This window comes from Myxocyprinus asiaticus, chromosome 36 (assembly GCF_019703515.2).
Source record: "Myxocyprinus asiaticus isolate MX2 ecotype Aquarium Trade chromosome 36, UBuf_Myxa_2, whole genome shotgun sequence".
In the NCBI taxonomy this organism is placed as follows: Eukaryota; Metazoa; Chordata; class Actinopteri; order Cypriniformes; family Catostomidae; genus Myxocyprinus; species Myxocyprinus asiaticus.
In genome coordinates, this window is record NC_059379.1 from 11,227,678 (window position 1) to 11,246,996 (window position 19,319).

The following is a 19,319-nucleotide window of genomic DNA, read 5'->3' on the forward strand; positions in this document are numbered from 1 at the left end:
AAAAGATAGAGATAGGCTAACCCAGTCGTGGCCTCTTTTCCCCTTCTTTTTTTCCACTCCCTAAAAAACAAGGGGGATTATCCGACTGGGCCGCCAGGTCTAGTCGGGGGGTGTCCCTCCCAAGGGGAGGACACCACGGAGACCACACCTCGCCCAAAGAGAGGGGGGATATTTAAGTGGAAAATACGTCACATGGCCTTGCCGACCATGTGGAGAAGTCTCATGGTAGATCCTACCCAACGGGGGAGGAGATACTACAAACATGGAGACTGTGGCAGAGGGGGCTCTGCCCAAGGAAGACACAGTTTGCCAACAGGGAAACGAATTAGCGGAAAATATACATCGCATGGGGTTACCTTACAGGGAACTGCCACATGCGGAGCACCTACCCCAGAACACGGCTCTTAGTCAGCACGTGTACTGGGCTAGCAGCGAGTCTCTCTGAAAACTCGACTGCCACAGGGCTCGGAGGAAGTCAACCAGGGAACATAATTTGTGAACACTACTGGGAATTAATGGCGCATGTCTTCAGCTCAGAGGAGGTGAATGGCGCTATGTGCAAGTGATACACCTGGCCGGCTATCCCAGGATTATCCACTTGCATCAGCCACTACCTGGGACGAAACCGGTTCCACCTGGAAGTTGTAGAACCTTGCAAAGGTGTTGGGTGTTGATCTGGGGCGGAACTACCCTCGTGCAGTTCTTTTAGTGCCTTGGCTTGGTGGACCTTCAGGAGAATGGCGTGCATGGCAGAGGCGGCTTGTCCAGCAGCGCTGTAGGCTTTAGCCGTCAGGGATGGCGTGAACCTACAGGGCTTGGATGGGAGCTTAGGGCATCCGCGCCAGGTGGCGGCACTCTGCGGGCATAGGTGCATCGTGCGCGCCTTATCCACCGGGGGAATCGCCGTATAGCCCGTGGCTGCCCCGCCATCGAGGGTTGTGAGGGCGGGGGAACTGAGGAATCGGGGCCGGGCAGTAAAAGGTGCCCCCCACGATTTCATCAGCTCCTTGTGCACTTCCGGGAAGAAAGGCACTGGAGCTGGGCGTGGCTGCTTTGAGCAGCGCCGCGAGCCCAGGAACCAATCATCAAGTTTTTGGGAATAAGAGATGGGAGTACCATTACGGTGAATAGTGGAGCTTGAGATTAGGTTGAGGTACACAATTTTCAATATATACACATTTCTGTTTGGAAATGGCTTAAGGGCAGATTTCTTTTGCAAAAAACCAAAACTTATGCAACGAAGTGTTTTTTTAAGCATGACGTTATCATGCATGCCATTTTTATTGATAGAAGGCCATTTGAATGGAAACAGGCAAAAGATGGCAAATTTTGTAAAAGATTTTTACGCATTTTCACTTTGTCGATAACAAAACAGTGTGAAAAGTGGATGGAAACTAGGTTAATGATGTGTTTACACAAAACTTTAACTCAAAAGGTGTCATGGAGATCATTTCTACAGAGCTGTAAACATGTAGATCATGATATATAGAGATATAATGTTTTAATAGTAAATGTACATTTAATTTAGGGAATTATAAACAAGTGGATTTTGTTTAAAGCTACGCTGGTGTTCGGTGGCCATTCTGTTTAAACATGTCCGAGCATCAACCTGATTAACTGTAACTTTACAAGACTTAAGACGACAGCCAGCAGAGAATTAAATTAAACCATTTTATGTCCACAATGCAGACCAGACCGTTTTATTCCCAACATCCATGGCTCTTCGAGTTGATTAATGTGAAGTAATGTTAAATCTTTGGGACTTTGCAGGATTTGTCTTTACGTGAGTTCATCTCCGTTTCTTAGTGCTCAAACTACACATCCAGCATTTATGTAACACATCTTACTAAAGCATGAATGACTGTTACATTTAATAAAATTTATTAATTCAAGCAATACTTAACCTAAAGCAAGTTACTTTACCTGTGGACAACCCTCAGCATTGTTTCCTCTCACATGCACAGCTGTAATGGCAATTTTGCGTGCAATTTTAGACACTCCCACCAGATGGCACCAGTTATCAGTGGATCTGATATTTATAACAATATTCGATTAAGGAAAATGCTTGAATATCAGAATTTGTTTTGGGAAAATTAGATTATCGGTTGGTCTCTAATTGTTTATTTTTTTTAATTGGGCACGCCCAATTCCTACTACTTACTAGGTCCTCGTGGTGGCGTGGTTACTCACCTCAATCCGGGTGGCGGAGGACAAGTCTCAGTTGCCTCCACTTCTGAGACAGTCAATCCGCACATCTTATCACTTGGCTCGCTGTGCATGACACAGCTATTTCCGCGACCCACGCATAACTTTCCACACGCCCCACTGAGAGCGAGAACCACTAATCGTGACCATGAGGAGGTTACCCCATGTGACTATACCCTCCCTAGCAACTGGACCAATTTGGTTGTTTAGGAGACCTGGCTGGAGTCACTCAGCACACCGTGGATTCGAACTTGTGACTCCAGGGGTGGTAGTCAGCGTCAATACTCGCTGAGCTACCCAGGGTAAAATTTTCAGTTACATTGTAAAAGAGGAAATTCCTCAGCAGTTAATCGCCACTGTTTAGTGGGAAAATGGAGCATGTTCTTCACACTTTGAGCTCTAGTTGTTGATTGACCCTCCTTTTTTATACCCTGCCTGTTTTATTTTGTGCAAAAATTCTCAATGGCAACTATTGCAGTTACAAGCTGACCACTTGATTGTTGCTTTTATTCAATCCGTGCAGTGTGTAGTTGGAACATGATTAAACAGATCTTTTCAAGACTCTGGTCCAGAAAAATTATTTCGGATGAGTTAAATCTTTTGCAGTTCAGGCTCATTATATTCAAACATCACAGCTAACACCTGGCCAAGAATCCTTCCACTAGCATCCTGATGAAAGTAAATTTAGAGCGCAACCAGAGAACAAGCCACCAGCCTGTTATATGGGGTTATATGTTCAGTGTAATGTTCATTAAATCCTTCCTGTCTCTGCTACTTCTGTGCATTTAGGAACAGAAATGAGTTATGACTAATGCTACTTTTACATGTGGATTACCCTAAATAGTCCCGTGTCAGTTTAGACTCTCACAGGCAATCGGGCCAAAACAAAGCGACTACAAAATATCCTCTTGTACTGCAGAACCCCAAACAGGCTTTTTTTCTCTGAGTCACAGCACATAGATGCAAAACAAAAAGGCAGTGAGAGATGTGTACTGTTTCTATAGACCCTCCCCTTCCTCCGTCCCAAAGGCTATTAATTATGACTGTGAAAAGAGAAAATATTGGGGTTTTCTGCATTTGGAGTGGCACATATTTTGGGGGAGAGTGAGTTGTGGGGTTGTGTGAGAGGAGAGCGTGGAACCCAGCTGTGTAAACAGTCTCAGACTCCCCACTACTCTCTCTCTCTCACACACACACATGTGGTAACCACTCCCCTGATGAAACCCTTAATATAAAGTCTCTCACGCCCCTCCTCCACTAGCGATCTATGACATGTTCCAGCTTTCACGATTATGTAGCTGCTGCATGTATGTGTGTATGAGAGAGAGCATATGAATTATATTTAGACATAGATCGATATATTGTCCCAGCTGATTAATCAGATGATGTTATTTGCTATCTTTAAATCATAATAAATGTTTATACAGTATATTGGCATTTTATCAGCTATGATACTAGAGACTATTTCCATCATTTTTATTTTATTTTTTCTATTTTATTAGGGCATAACAGCAAAATAATACTTGGGTAAAAAATACAAGCAATCAAGCAAGCAAGCAAGCAAGCAAGCAAGCAAGCAAGAAAGAAAGAAAGCATAAAAATGTTTGGCATATGAATGAATAAAGACATTATGAAGTTTCCTTACAAACTGACATTTAAAGACCTGAAAAGGAAGGTTTTTCAGATTTGGCCAACTTCTGTGGTAATTTTTTCTGCAATTTTGTTCACAAAAGTATACTGTAGGTAGTATAAAATAGGTCAGAAACACAAACACACTGTTATGGTCTGTCTACTCCTATTACTCTTACTGTTCTTTCCCTTCTCCGCTGTGGCCGGAGCAGCACTTGTGTTATCTCTCTCTCGCTGTGGAACTGAATACTCAGCACTGGCAGAGAGAGAGAGAGAGAGAGAGAGAGAGAGAGAGAGAGAGAGAGAGAGAGAGAGAGAGAGAGAGAGAGAGAGAGAGCTTTTCTAATATACACACACAGACCCATTACAACCTAGAGCTGTTCTCCGTGCTGATGGATTGCACTTCATTTGGACATCTGTAAGACTGAACTTAAACAAGTAACACATAATCCAAACCTCTGACTTGACTTCTTTTCCCCGTCAAGCTCTGACTCTCTTTTGCTCTCTCTCTCTCTCTCTCTCTCTCTCTCTCTCTCTCTCTCACACACACACACACACACACACACACACACATGTCTGCTGAAGTGCAGCGCTCGGGGACTCTCATCCGATGACAAGGCTGAACATGCACTTGTGCAATTGACAGTTACATGAGTGTGTGTGTTTGTCGGGACTCCCACTCTTCAGGATTCTTTCTTTTAATTCCATAATTGGATTAATGTCGCTCTGAGCCTGGAATCAGGCGACTGGTATGCACATGACCTAATTTCCTGGAGCCATCATCAAGAGTCACTCTCTCCCGTTCATCCGTGTTTCACGCCACGGACGTAAATAAATACACATTTCCTTTGGGGATCTGCCTAACAAGACAGCATCATCCTTTATAGCTCACTGTATTACCACCGTAATGATTGCAGATTTTTCCTTTGCAACTGGACTTCCCCAGGTTCAGTGCACTGCCCGTGCTGCCCCACACCGTTTGGACTATCTGCTGGCTTTTTTGGCAGCCGTGTCTCTTTTTGTGGGAACAGCCTCTAGAACAGGGGTTCTCAAACTTTTTTAAAACTCTTTTTAAGCTCTGGTAATAAAAGCTTTAAAGCAGAACAGCATTTTTTGTAATGCATTAATTTATGCATCAATAATCAAGAAGTGTCCATCTGTCCATCCATCCATCGCACACTGTTGGTCTAGGGGTCGGTTGGCTGGTCTAGGGGTCTGATGGACATGGGGTCGGTCAGTCTGTCTAGGATCTAAATCTACTTAATGGCATGTAGATATTAAGCAAGCACAAATATAAACTATAAAAATGAATTTGGCCTGTCCATGTTTTTACATATTTTGCCGATGCATCACTAAAAGAGTTCTGATGGTAATTTGCGAGACTTTGATAACTTTTACGACATAATATCATTATAGTGCTACTAGTCTACAATGGTTTACAGTGCATTGATGTTGCTGATTTGCCTCTATATTGCTTGCAATTTTGTTCACAATTCAATATTAGGCAGACCTGATGACAGACAGACCTTTGGGGGTCCTTAGACCCCAGTTTGAGAATCTCTGCTCTAGATGTCTTGCCATTCTTTCCTTTCATCCAACCATTCAACAGTGTTTCTTTTTTGCAGTTTGGTTTATTAGAGACAGTGGGGTGGGGGAGGCAATAATTTCAGCCTTTGCAGCTGACGCTCGCCCCACCGGCATGCTCGAGACTGAGGAAAAAAGAGAGAAAAAGTCAATAATGCAAAGCAAACAAGAGGAAACATTTCATTAAAGGGAAGTTGGCAGAGGGTGTAGAGGAGGAGAGGAGGGCTGGGGCGCTATATGTGCTCTTGAGGAGAGGGCTGGGTATGGCTGGGGAATGCTTGAGCTTGTTGGGAAGTAAACTGCTCTTTAGCCTTCAGGCTGCAGATCCACACCGGCTGGCAGAGTTGAATAATGCAGCCGTAGTTCAGTTTATGACACTGCTGGATCTAAAATCAGACCAGGGTTGATCAAGTTTTTTTGTCTTTATACATTGCGATTGAGACAGTATCATCCCTGCTGAAAAGACTAGCTTGACTAGCATAGTTTTTTGTTGGATAGTGCTGGTCTGGTGCAGGTCTTAAATTTTGGACCAGCTCAGGGTTCCCACAGTCATGGAAAACCTGTAAATATCCGGGAATATTTAAATAGTGTTTTCCAGGTGGGGAAAAGTCATGGAAGTTTCTATAGTGTATATATATATTCCAGTTTGACTCTGCTCAGTGAATCGTTCTTTTGAGTTAATTATTTTTCTAAGAACAAAGCTTACTTGGAGCACTGGCACACCAATACACCTATGCACACCTATGCTGGGGACCTGCATCCAAAACTCAACATATGATGATTACAATTGATGATGGTTTGTTATATCTAATCTTTTGGCATTTCTGGAGTTGTCCATTGTTTTTTAAAAAGCTCATGCTGAGATTAAGGTCATATGATGCGTATTGGTTATAGCGTTTACTTTGTACACAACTAACTGGCAACTGGCTGTTTTTTTCTACCCAGTGGAAGAGAACTTGGAGTGTTTTAAAGGGTGCATTTTGCCAGAATAGAGGAGACCACACCCATGATGCATTGCTGATGACTGCAGTGCTCTTGAAGAACACAGACCTTTCATTTGGGTAGTGCAGCCCATGGGACATTTGGGAGGAGAGGACAGCCGTAATGTGTGCTGGAAATTTTGTGGCTTCGATGATACTGCTTCATGTAAGGGGAAACTGTTCCTAGACCAGCTCAAAAGGCTGCTCTCGTCCCCCACTGCAAGAGCAGTGAGTGGGTGAGAGGAGACAAAGTGTCTTGTCGCCTGTGATCCCAGGAAAGCCAGCATCCACCCCAGCATCAGCGGCCTAATGTCTTCCCAAACCTGTAATTCTGTTGCTCTTTCTCTCTTTTGTCATCTATTTTCCACCCCCTTCAGTTGCTGGGGTTTCTGCCTGGGGCTCGTGCTGTGGCCTGGTGTTCTGTTTATCTTGAGAGAGCAGTCATTTAGTAATTTCACACCCATAAACGTCTTCCTTAACCTCATCCCTCTAACCCACGTTAATTTACTTTTATCAGATTAGGAAATTAAACCGCACTCGCCTTCACCTCTGTGTTTAATTGGTGGTGTTGCATGTTTCAGAGGACACAAAGGGCAGGGTCTTTGCCAAGGGAGACAAATAGGAAACCACATCAGTATGCACTGAAACTAACAATAGTGTGTGTGCATGCATAGTACTTTTTCATCTGCAGTGTTGCTATTCTTGTAAATTTATTTCAGACATTGCTAGAGCTGAACGATAGTAATATGGAGTCTTAAACGGAAATCAGTCTATTAAAGTCCATGTTTAATGGACTGATTTGATGATTCTATATGTTGAATACCATGCGCAAATCATCTCCGGTGAGCGTCTTATCTTTATATTATGTTTATTAAGGTCGTGCCGCTGTAGAATCCGTACACATGTTAATCAAAATTACTGGAGCGTTGAAAATTTGGTTTGTTTCTTTTGTTGTTTGGAAAAAAAGATAAATGATTTGCACTGAAATGTAATGATTGTCCATGTGTAATTAATTTTATTTAACCCTTGGTGGCTTGAATGCATTAAGTAATGAGGTGATGCTCATCTGCGGCTGCTGTCTTCTCTTCCACATCCAACTATAATTCCATTACCCTATATTTTTTCCTCTCTCTTTACTGTGTCTGTGCTGATCAATGCTCAGAGGGTGATGTAGGTGTGTTTTGGTAATGAATGTTTAGATGAGGGTGTATTACAGGCTGCTTCTTTTTCTCCTTTGTAGGTCTTGTTGCATAGTGTGTGAGTGTGGAGAGAGATCAGGGCTGAGAGGCTACGGCACAGATATCACAGGGACTTAATTATGAGCACCGTGTCTTAGAACAGGCTGCATGCGTAGACGTTTAAAAACTCTTCTGCTCTCTCTCTCTCTTTTTCCCATTTCTGTCCAATTTTGTTGGAATGATTTTTGAGAAAGGGTGAATATTAAATACAGGTTACAGTATTTACCAAATCTTTATGTATTGCCTATTTGTAATCATATCCACTTATAATTTTTAATAATTTAATCAAATAATGATATTGATAATTGCCTGATTTTTAACAGCATTTCTCTATCTCTTGCAGGCAGTGGACTGATAGGGAACTCCTCTGCCTCCTTCATGGGTACATTTCTGGCCAGCAGTCTGGGTTCTCCCCCCTCCCACCCAGCTGGACCCCCATCTTCACCTTCATCTCCACCCTATCGGACCAGACCTCACTCCACAACCCCATCACAGATCTGGTTTCCCCACTCACATGAAGGTGAGACTAACTAACTAACTAACTAACTAACTAACTATCTATCTATCTATCTATCTATCTATCTATCTATCTATCTATCTATCTATCTATCTATTGGCTCATTTGACTCAGGCTAGCAAAGAGTCTTGTAAGTATCACCCTAGCAACTGCCTAGCAACCAGATGGGGTCACCCTAGCAACCGATTAGCAAAACACATATCTCTGCGCCAGAACATCGTTGAGATTTACGGGTTGGCTCATTTGACTCAGGCTAGCAAGGAGCCTTGTTAGTATCACCCTAGTAACTGCCTAGCAACCAGATGGGGTCACCCTAGCAACTGATTTGTCTGTCTGCCTATCTGTCTGTCTGTCTGTCCATTCACCTTCATCATCCATTAATCCATCTATACATTCATTCATTCATCAACATCCATTCATCCATTTATTCAATAAACCATCTGTTCAGTAATCCATCCATCCATCCATCCATCCATCCATCAATCCATTTTTTTCATCTTCATCCATCTATCCTCATCATTATCCACATCCATCCATACATCAATTTATTCATTTATTCATCTTCATCTATCTGTCTGTCTGTCCATTCATCTTCATTATCCATTAATCCACCTATACATTAATTAATTCATCAACATCCATTCATCAGTCTATTCAATAATCCATCTATTCAGTAATACATTCATCCATCCATTTATTCATTTTCATCCATCCATCCATCCATCCATCCATCCATCCTCCTCATCATTATCCATCATCCAGCCATACATCTATTTATTCATCTTCATCCATCCATCCATCTATCCATCCATCCATCCATCCATCCTCTCATTGTGCTTTTCTGCTCCACATCAGTCACTCTGTTTAATTTCTGGCTTTTATAAACAAAGGTGATTCTGTTGTTCATCTTTTGTGCACTTAATGTGCTATTGTTGTAATCTATATGCTTAAAAATAATGTATAATATGTACTTGGGATGTTTATAGATCTTTATGTAATGTTTTGTCTTAAATGTGAGTTTGTGAATATAGTGTGTATATTTGTGTTAAGTTGCATGCATGCTTATTCATTTTAAATGGTATGTACAGCTGAGCACCTCGTATCTGAATTTTTACAGATCCGTGTACAACCATCTACAATTTTGTGTGTGTGTGTGTGTGTGTGTGTGTATCAGAGCTGGTTAAGTGCTCTGTATCTGCGGCACTCTTGGCAGCTGGTAGAATGGAACCGTAATTGTGGTTGGCAGCGAACACAGTGGTGTTACTGCTGGCACCCAGTGCTACTGTAACTGAATGACTGAACAAATCTGTGTGTGCGAGACAGAATGAGAGAGTGAGAGGAAAATATGCCGAGTGAGCCACAGCCGACCTAGTGCATAACTCTGCTGTGCACACAGCTTTACATAAACCATCAACAACTATACAATTCAATAACAATAATCATAGCATAATGATGATGGTCCTGATTGTCACCAAAAAAAAAATAATAATAACAATAATATTAAAAAGAGAATGTGTCTATAATGATGCAAATGGCCCATCATGATGATAAGAGCTCATTATCTGAATCAGTCTTTAATTGTGCTTAGACCCTCGATGCAGCTGATTGGTCGGATCTGTATTCCCCCAGCCATGTCCCCGCTGACCCTCCTTCATTTGTGTAAAAAGCATGTCATCAAAACGAGCCATGCAATTACCCCAACCTCGTTCCCCTGGAGACGGTCCAGCTACCAGGACTTTTTGTTTTTAAATGAAGGTAATAATAAGGACTAAAGACTAGCCCTAATCCACACCCTAACTCTAAAGAGTACTTTTTGCATTTAAGTATCTTTTATTTTATATATTTTATTTTATTTTATTCTATTTAATTTTTTGTCAGTTTCTTCTCACTTCAAACTATTGCCATATTGAAAATTGGAACTTGAGATACAAATAGACATCCACCCCTGCAATCTCTTCAAAACTATTAAATAAAATGACCTGTCTTGTCATCACGAATGCCTGTGATTAGTCCATCCAGTCCACTGTTAGAAAAGGAACATGTATCATGTGACCACACGTCTATTTCAGCAGTGATCTGGATTACAACGAGTGTTTAATATAGCATAAACATATAGTTCCTTGCTCTGTTTCATGCTAACTGCCATTCTACCACTTTTTATTTCTTGGTATATACATAATTATACATACACAAAAAAAAAAAAAAAAAAAAATGTTAATATTGCTGTGAAATATTCTGTTTTGGGGGGGTTGATGTGGGGTTTCCTCAGCCAGGCCGTGGGGTCTCGTGACCTTTACGGTTAAACCCAAATGCAACGGTCTACTTCCTGCTCAGACAACTGACAATTACACATGGGGTGTGCATCTGTGTGTGTATTTGTGTGGGTACATGTGTGCGGTTTTAACTGAGAGATGCTGAGGGTTAGAAACATCACCACAGGGAGGTGCTGGCTTCCGGACCCTGCTGAGCATGTGTGTGTGTGTGTCCTCCTTGTCTGGTGGCCCCTCGGATCCTCTTTTGGCTATGAACAGTTTGTGGTCAGGCCCCACATTTCAGTCCCTGCTTTATCTCTCCCAGTCAGGTGTGTGTGTGTGTGTGTAAATGGGTGTGAGAGAGAACGTGTTTGTAGTCGTCTCTTAGAAATAGGGCAATGATGAGCCACACGCTGGCCCAACCTAACTGATAACCAGATAACTTACCCAACCGACCACCCTGTGGCAGACAAATCAAATCAGTCAGTCGTGTGTGTAGCATTTACTGTATGTGTTGTCTTCCAAACAGTAAAACAAGATATGAAGTAACAGTAATATTGAGTGGGTCCCAACAGTTATGGATTAGTGAGTTGCATTGCTATATATTACTACAGTAAATGTACTCAAAAAGTTTCAAACATGTCAGATTTTTCCCCCATTGAACACAAAAGGAGTTATTTAGCAGAATGTTCACACTGAGCTTTTCCATACATCAAAGTAGATAGTAACTGAGGCTGTCAAGCTCCAAAAATAAATAAAAAAACCACCAACAAATCAAAAATAGATGAATGAATGAATAAATGAATGAATTAATGAATGAAATACTCCATATGAATACTGAAGCTTTTTTTGGGGGGCAATAGCAACTTATATTTTCAAACAAATCTATCGTATGACTTCAGAAGCAATGTAGTGAACAAGTCATATGGAATACTTTTATGGTTCTTTTTTCACCTTCTGCTTTTATTATAAAGAACAAGCAGCATTGCAATTTCCTAAATAACTCATTTTGTGTTCGAAACTAAACATTTTTTTTGCATGTGGTTCAAGTGATGTATGACAAGTATGATGGTAAGTAGATGATGACAGAATTTTCATTTTTGGGGTAACTATCCATTTAATTTATACTTGTCGGTGCGAACTAAGATAGAATAAATCTCTTTTATTCTCTTTTCACCATTTTCTTTTAATGGTTCCCTGTAACACTGGAGTTATAGTGTGTTTAATCTGTGTATGCGTATGTTCAAGTTAAAAGAAAACTGGACACCTGTATTCCCAAATCTCTAAGGAACATCAGGTTGTGATTGTGTCTGACCAGAGGATGCTTGTATTTATCATCTTTCTCTCTCTCATTCTTTCTCCTTAATTCACACACGCATAGACACATATTTGCGCCCTCTAAATTCTCAAAACAAGTGTTGTGTGTGGCAGAATATTTAACCGCACAATTGAGTGTTACTCTGGGTGTTAATGTAAAACGCCTGGAGCAGGTAGAAAAGCAAAAGCCTTAAGAGTTTATACTTTGAAAGAATGTTTTTGCAAGAACTAGAGAGAGAGAGAGAGAGAGAGAGAGAGAGAGAGAGAGAGAGAGAGAGAAAGAGAAAGAGAGAGAGTTGGCTCAGTGCAACAGAGAGGGGATCACCTTTGATGTCCCGGCTGGTGGAGGAAGCCAAGCTTGGCTTGGCACGTTGTATGCAGTGACTGTGAGTGAGTGTGGAGGGTGTTTAGCCTGGGAAAAGACAAGGAGACAGTTTGTATATTTCGTAATAAATGAGAGCGTAAGAGGAAAATAATTGGTTACAGTAGCTTGTGGACACCCGCTCAAATATATGTTCATACTCTCCCCCCGACTCACACACATGCACACACACTCCAAATGATTGTTTTTAGAGACTGAATCCAGGAAGCCCCAATCTGCGAGCTGCCAGTTGGCCAAACTCCAGTGTCTGGCAGCCAGCCAACACACAGATCTGCCACCCGAGACTCTCTTTCTCCCTCTCCCTCTTTTATACACATACACTCTTTTTCTCCATCTCATAGTCCATCTTTCTTTTATCTCTCACACTCTTAATACTTCTCTCTCCTTGATGTCCTGAAGCATTCTTCCTCTGCATTACTTGTTTTTTGTCTGTTCCTCTTTACTCTCCACCTCTGTCCTTTCCTTCTCCTTTTTAAACCTTTTTTCCTCCATGTTTGTTGCTTTGAGGTTCTAACACCTTCTCATAATATTGATTAGCAACAGGCCATCAAATCTCATTAGCTTTTTTTTTTTTTTCATCTCTTTTCCTTTTATTCTTTTTTATAAATTGGAAAGACTCTAAATTCTGATTGGTTGAGCCTCGTTCTAAGCCGTTGTAAAATGATGCACATCTGTGTCGGCACATTCTATATTAATGCATTACTTTGCTACTTTGTTTGCAAACACCTACAGAACAGTTAGGCTAGTGGGATTTATTACTTAGCAGAAGAATTATTTTCATTATTATTATTAATAAATATAGCTAGTGGGGCCTGGGTAGCTCAGCGAGTAAAGACGCTGACTACCACCCCTGGAGTTCGCAAGTTCGAATCCAGGGCGTGCTGAGTGACTCCAGCCAGGTCTCCTAAGCAACCAAATTGGCCTGTCACATGGGGTAACCTCCTCGTGGTCGCTATAATATGGTTTGCTCTCGGTGTGGCAAGTGGTGAGTTGTGCGTGGATGCCGTGAAACCTCCGCGGTAACGCGCTTAACAAGCCACATGATAAAATGAGCTGATTGACTGAGATTCGTCCTCTGCCACCTGGATTGAGGTGAGTCACTATGCCACCAAAAGGACTTAGAGTGCATTGTGAATTGGGCATTCCAAATTGGGGAGAAAAAGGGGAGAAAATCAAAAATAAAATAAATAAATAAATAAATATAGCTAGTGTTTAATTGAAAAATGGTGTCTTATATCATATTGCTGTTGTAAGGCCGTGCATTACAGTGATTCTACCATCCTGGCTAAGAACACTCATTACCTGTGGTAAAAAGCACATTGCTTTATTCTTTTTTTTCACTCAAGGTGGCTTGCTTTCTGCAGCCGTTGATTCAGCACATCTCGCAATTAACAGAGCTGACAAGATCCCCTCCCCTCCTCCTCCTCTTCTCCCGCTCTGTTCTGCTCTCTCCTCCCTCCATCTGCCTGCTTCGTTCCCTTACTTAGCTTCAATTTGAGGGTTAGACGGGCACGTTTGAGTCAGCCCTGATTTCTTCTTATATCGTACCTCTCTCTCAATTTTAATTTACATTTTTTTTTTTTTTTACATTTGTATTGCCAGAGTAGTGTAAAATAAAGTAAATAAAATAAAAAAGTTCAAGGATATGTTTAGCAAAATAAACTATAGTATAAGATAAAATAAGGTAAAATAGAATGTACTTAAAAAAACAAATAAAAAACAAGCTTATTTAACAAAAAAAATTATAAATTATAAAGTTAATATTTAAACAAGTTAAAATGGAAAAAGTAAGACTACATGCAAATAATTGTTATTATGAACATGCATATTGTAATAGAGGGCAAGCATCTTTCTCTCTTCCTCTCATTTTTTCTTTGTCGGGAATCTTTGTCTACATATACAATATCATAATGGAGTGTGTCTCTGTGCGAGTCCATTGTTCTCTTCTAGTAGGACACAGGATGTGCAGTGGGTTCTGTACTGTATGTATGGATGGCGACTGAGTTTGTTGTGCACATGTTGGGCTGTAATCTGATGTGGTGTATTGTGCTCTGCATGTAAAGGTTTATGATTGTGAATCATATTGTGGCTGCAGGTGAATCTGGTATTGAATTACACTAAGAGCTCTGCTTAAAGATCACAGCAGATTGACTGGTAGTGCAGATTCAAATTTGGGCAGAAAATGGGGGCCAAACAAAGAGGGAGAGAGATGTTTATTATTTTATTTTAGTTTATATATTAAATATAGTACTTTTTATTTAATTTACAATATGTATTTGTTTTCATTTTAATATATATAAGGCTGTAAATAATAAAATACATTCTAGTTCATTTGGTTATTTATTTATTTTATGTATACCAAAATGTTTTTTTAAAATTTTTTTAGACCCATTTTTCTGTCAATGTTTTTGTTATTTTTATTAATGCTTTGGCAATAATTTGTAAAACAATCATTGTAATATAGTACTTAACATTTTGTGAGAGATGGAGTAGGTAGTCCTGTGTGGCCTCTCTCTTTCCCTCACACACAACCACAGATCCGCTTTGACTTTGTTTGGGACCCAATCCAACACTCCCCATCTGTACTTCACTGCTTCTCAGTCTTGCAGAAAAAAAAAAAAAAAAAAAAGTGTCTTGGCTTCTTACCCAAATCCCAGTTTGATCTGGCAGAGTGAACTCCTGTTACTCATTCGTCATTTAGATGAATACAATTTTCATTTTGACTGTGGACCTGTATTATAGAATAAGAGTTCTGTCTTTATTGCTTTGTGTTTCATAACTTATGTATGTGGCATCCAGGGACAGGGTGCTCAGTAAAACCCTGTGTCTGGAGTCTCTGGCCTGTAATAGTCTGTGCTGGACCATGTTTATTGCTCATCATTAGGGTATGATAACTTTTAGACTGCTGTGCCGCTCTGCTCTAATTGTTGGCATTTAAATTAATTGTGGAAGGGAAGAGACTGTGGTGACTGTTGCCTCCCGTTTTCTCCTCTCTTCTCGTTCCATCTCATTTTATCTCCTTTCCTCTTGTCTTAACTCCCCTCCTCTCCCCTTGTGTGATCTCTTGTACTTTTCTCTCTTTCAGACCAGCAGTATTGCACACACACACACACGCACACACACACACACACACACACACACACACACACACACACACACACACACACACACACACTCACACCCACATACACACACACATGCACGCACGCACAAGGGCATATACACGTTTACAAATTACTATGTGCTAACTGTGCTGTTTTCATCCCTATCTCTTTTCCCTTTTAATCGTGTGTGTGTCCATAGTGAATGTGTGTGTCTGTGTGTTTCTGCACCAACAACCAAGTGTGTGTGCACACAGCACGTGTGTGTAGATAAAATTGAAATTCAGTGGCTGTAGGAACAGGTGCAGCCAGAAGGCCTGATATTACACATCTGGACTCCCATGTGATGTCACTGTCAGCAGGATGCTCCACTGGTGTCAATTAGTAGGAGAGGCAGAGAGAGGGGGAGGTCTTCTTTCCTCCTCCTTTGTTTGTCTTTCACTCCATATCTCTTCATCATTGACATTCACAGATGTACCTATACAGACACACTGTCTCTCTCATAATCTGCCCTCGAAGTGGTGTGCTCTGTTTGTATCGCACTCGCAATCCCTCGTTCACATCTCTCATTCCAGGCCTCAACATTAAGCATTACCATGTGCTTGTCCTTCGGAAAAAGTAAATTGGTCATTCACTATCCCATGTAAAAAAGTTTCTTGTCCGGTGACCAAAAAACTGAAATAAAAATAAAGGACGTAAGAAAAAAAAAAAAAAAATCCTCCATCGTCATCATTAACACCTAATAGGGATTAAGATTACAGTGCAGGAAGACAGTAAATTATTACTCACCCCAAAGCCTGTATGAATTTCTCTCTTCTGAGGCACACAAAATTAGTTTTTTGGCAGAATGTTAGTCACTATTCACTGTCACTGCATCTTTTTTTCCATAAAATAAAAGTGAATTGAAACTGAAACTAACATTCTCCCTAACATCTCCTTTTGAGTTCCACGGAATAGAAAATCAGACAGGTTTAGAACAACATGAAGGCGAGTAATTATGACAGAATTTTTGGTAACACTTTACAATAAGGTTCCATTCATAAACATCTGATAATGCATTAGCTATCGTGAACTAACAATGAACAATATTTTACAGCATTTATCAGTCTTAGTTAATGTTAATAAAAAAAAAAATAAAAAAAACATTGTTCATTGTTAGTTCATAGTGCATGAACTAATGTTAACATTTACAACATTTTATTTTAATGTATGAAAATGTATTAATATACTGTATGTTGGAATTAACACTAACCAAGATTAATAAATTATATAAAAGTGGTGTCTAATGTTAGTAAATGTTAACTAACTTTAGGTTTACCAAATTTTCATTTTTGGGTAAATTATGTCAATTCTCACCAGCTGCATTAAAAACGGCTGTTTAATATTGACAAAATGCATTGAAAAATTTAACAAATAAAATCCTGAGAGAACCTTGCTGCTTTATCAGTTATGATGTATATTCAAAACAGATATGTATATTAATGTTTTCATTTTGTGTGATTTATTAATTTTATAGTATTAAAATGATTATAATATATATTGTTATATACTTATTAAAATTGACTGATTCACATGGCAGAGAAAATACCTCGGATACATACCTTAGATGGAGCTCTAGAAAAATGAGAGATGTAACGGGACTTCAGGATGAAGTCTGTTTTAAGCATTTCTCTTCACTCTACAGTAGGGTTGCTCCAATACCAAAATTTTGGCTTCGGTACGATACCAGCCCTGGTACCTTGGTATCGATACTAAATCAACACTATAATCAACAAATAAAAAGCCTCTGATTTTGGATGAAAATACACAGAAAATGACTTGATTAAAAGAACTGCATAAAGTCTCACAGATACAAATTATGTGTTTTACGTTTACATTTTTCTGCATTCCATTTAAATGTTTTAATTGAATGTTATGATCAAATAGTGTTTAATCAAATTGATACATACAACTTTAATCAAATATATATATATATATATATATATATATATATATATATATATATATATATATATATATATATATATATATATATATAAGGTTTTACCAAAAAATTGCAATTTTATTTTTGGTAAAATAAAATGCTGTGCAACAGAGCTTCACAGTATTAATGAAAAAACAAATTCTGATTACCTGTGGCACAAGGCTGCTATGGCTGAATCACAACATGCTGATAAAACACTTGCATTTGTGATATTGTATACAGATAAAATTAATAATAATAATAATAATAATAATTGAAAGGCTGGCTCACTAGTGCAGTCAAAACAACCTGGAGCTGAACATGCTCAAAACAGTGGAGATGATTGTGGACTTTAGGAGGAACACCCCAACACTGACCCCGCTCACCATTCTGAACAGTACTGTGGCCGAGGTGGAGTCATTAAGTTTCCTGGGCCCTACCATCTCACAGGACCTGAAGAGGGAAACCAACACTGACTCCATTGTGAAAAAGGCCCAGCAGAGGTTGTACTTCCTTTGCCAGCTGAGGAAGTTCAACCTGCCACAGGCACTGCTGATACAGTTCTACTCAGCAGACGCTGAGTCTGTCCTCTGCACTTCACTAACTGTCTGGTTTGGTTCAGCTACAAAATTGGACATCAGAAGACTACAAAGTATAGTTTGGACTGCTGAGAGGATTATTGGATGCCCCCTGCCCTCCCTTCAAGAACTGTACACTTCCAGAGTGAGGATCAGGGCTGGAAAAATCACTCTGGACCCCACTCACCCAGCCCACTTCCTTTTTGAACAACTGCCTTCTGGACAGCGCTTCAGAGCTCTGAGCACCAGAACCGTCAGGCACAGGAACAGTTTTTTCCCTCAGGCCATCCATCTCATGAACAGTTAAAACTGCCCCATTGAACAATAATTATGTGCAATACACAGCTTAGTCTATTTATATTTATCCAACATACCCTGCCTCTTCTGCCATACATTCCCTTGCATCTGTATATAACAGATTTGTATTTGTACATACGTATATATATATATTCACTTTTTATTTTTATTCTTTTTTTTTTTATTATTATCTCTGTCTTATTGTTGTATTGTTTGTGCACTGGAAGCTTCTGTCACCAAGACAAATTACTTGAATGAGTAAGCATATTTAGCAATAAAACTCATTCTGATTCTGATAATAATAATAATAATAATAATAAAACAACCATTTAATATTATATAATTGCTATTATAAGTATTTTATTTTGACATATCTTTGAGTTCTTCCTGTTTTAGACGAGTTAGTTATATCACGCTTCCCGTTAATGCTGTGATAATCCCGTCACTGCACCAGAGGAGTTAATTTAAGTGTTAACATCCGTTTATACTCTAAACACACTGCATGAAAATTAAGCACCAGTACTGTGTCTTGCATTTGTGTGAGTGTGTATGAAGCAGATGACAGAGCAGAGCATCACCTCTTGTTCATTCTGCAGCGTGCAGTGCATATGACTGTGTATTATTTAATTAAATTACATCCTTCTGCTGTTTAATGATCACATTTTGCCATATACAGAGGTTTTTTTTTATTTTATTTTCAATTTGTCATTGATTTCATCTCAAAACTGGCACATTTCATATCATTTTGCTAATGACAGCATACTGTAATATGGTACTGAAATTAGCAACAAGATGATATCGTATCATTTAAATTTTTTGGTATTGCGATACTTTGTTAGTACCGGAAAACCGCACAACTCTGCTCTACAGACGGTATTATTAAACAAAGCGTTTTTGTCATTTCTGTCTTTCTTGCTGTATAAGTTATGAGGTAGCGCCATGATGTGACGAGACAAAATTAGATCACTCCAACGTTGCACGCTTGCAATGAAGACAGCTTTGTTGATTATAAACAGGAGCAATAGTTGTATCATATCACTCCAAGTGAATGGTGACTAACGGAAACTAACATTCAGCCTAACATCTAATTTTGTGTTCCATAGAAGTCATACAGGTTTGGAACAACATGTGGTTGCGTGAATAATGACAGAATTTAAATTTGTGGTTGAACTAGCCCGTTAACATACAGGAACTACAGAGCTTTGAGTTGAAACACTGCAAGATATTATCGAGTAACATGTCTGTCGGTTCTTTTCCAGGGTTTTCCATTGTGTCA

General features: G+C 39.7%; 1 protein-coding gene across 5 annotated transcripts in view; it reads left to right on the forward strand.

Moving 5' to 3' along the window:
• The window catches only part of LOC127426962 (BAH and coiled-coil domain-containing protein 1-like), a 136,051-nt gene that overhangs the window by 57,346 nt on the left and 59,386 nt on the right, over positions 1–19,319 (forward strand). For all 5 annotated transcript variants that reach the window (XM_051674191.1, XM_051674190.1, XM_051674194.1 and 2 more), the window contains exon 3: positions 7,980–8,156. In XM_051674191.1, coding sequence (XP_051530151.1) covers positions 7,980–8,156 — 177 coding nt within the window. The remainder of the gene's footprint in view (positions 1–7,979; positions 8,157–19,319) is intronic.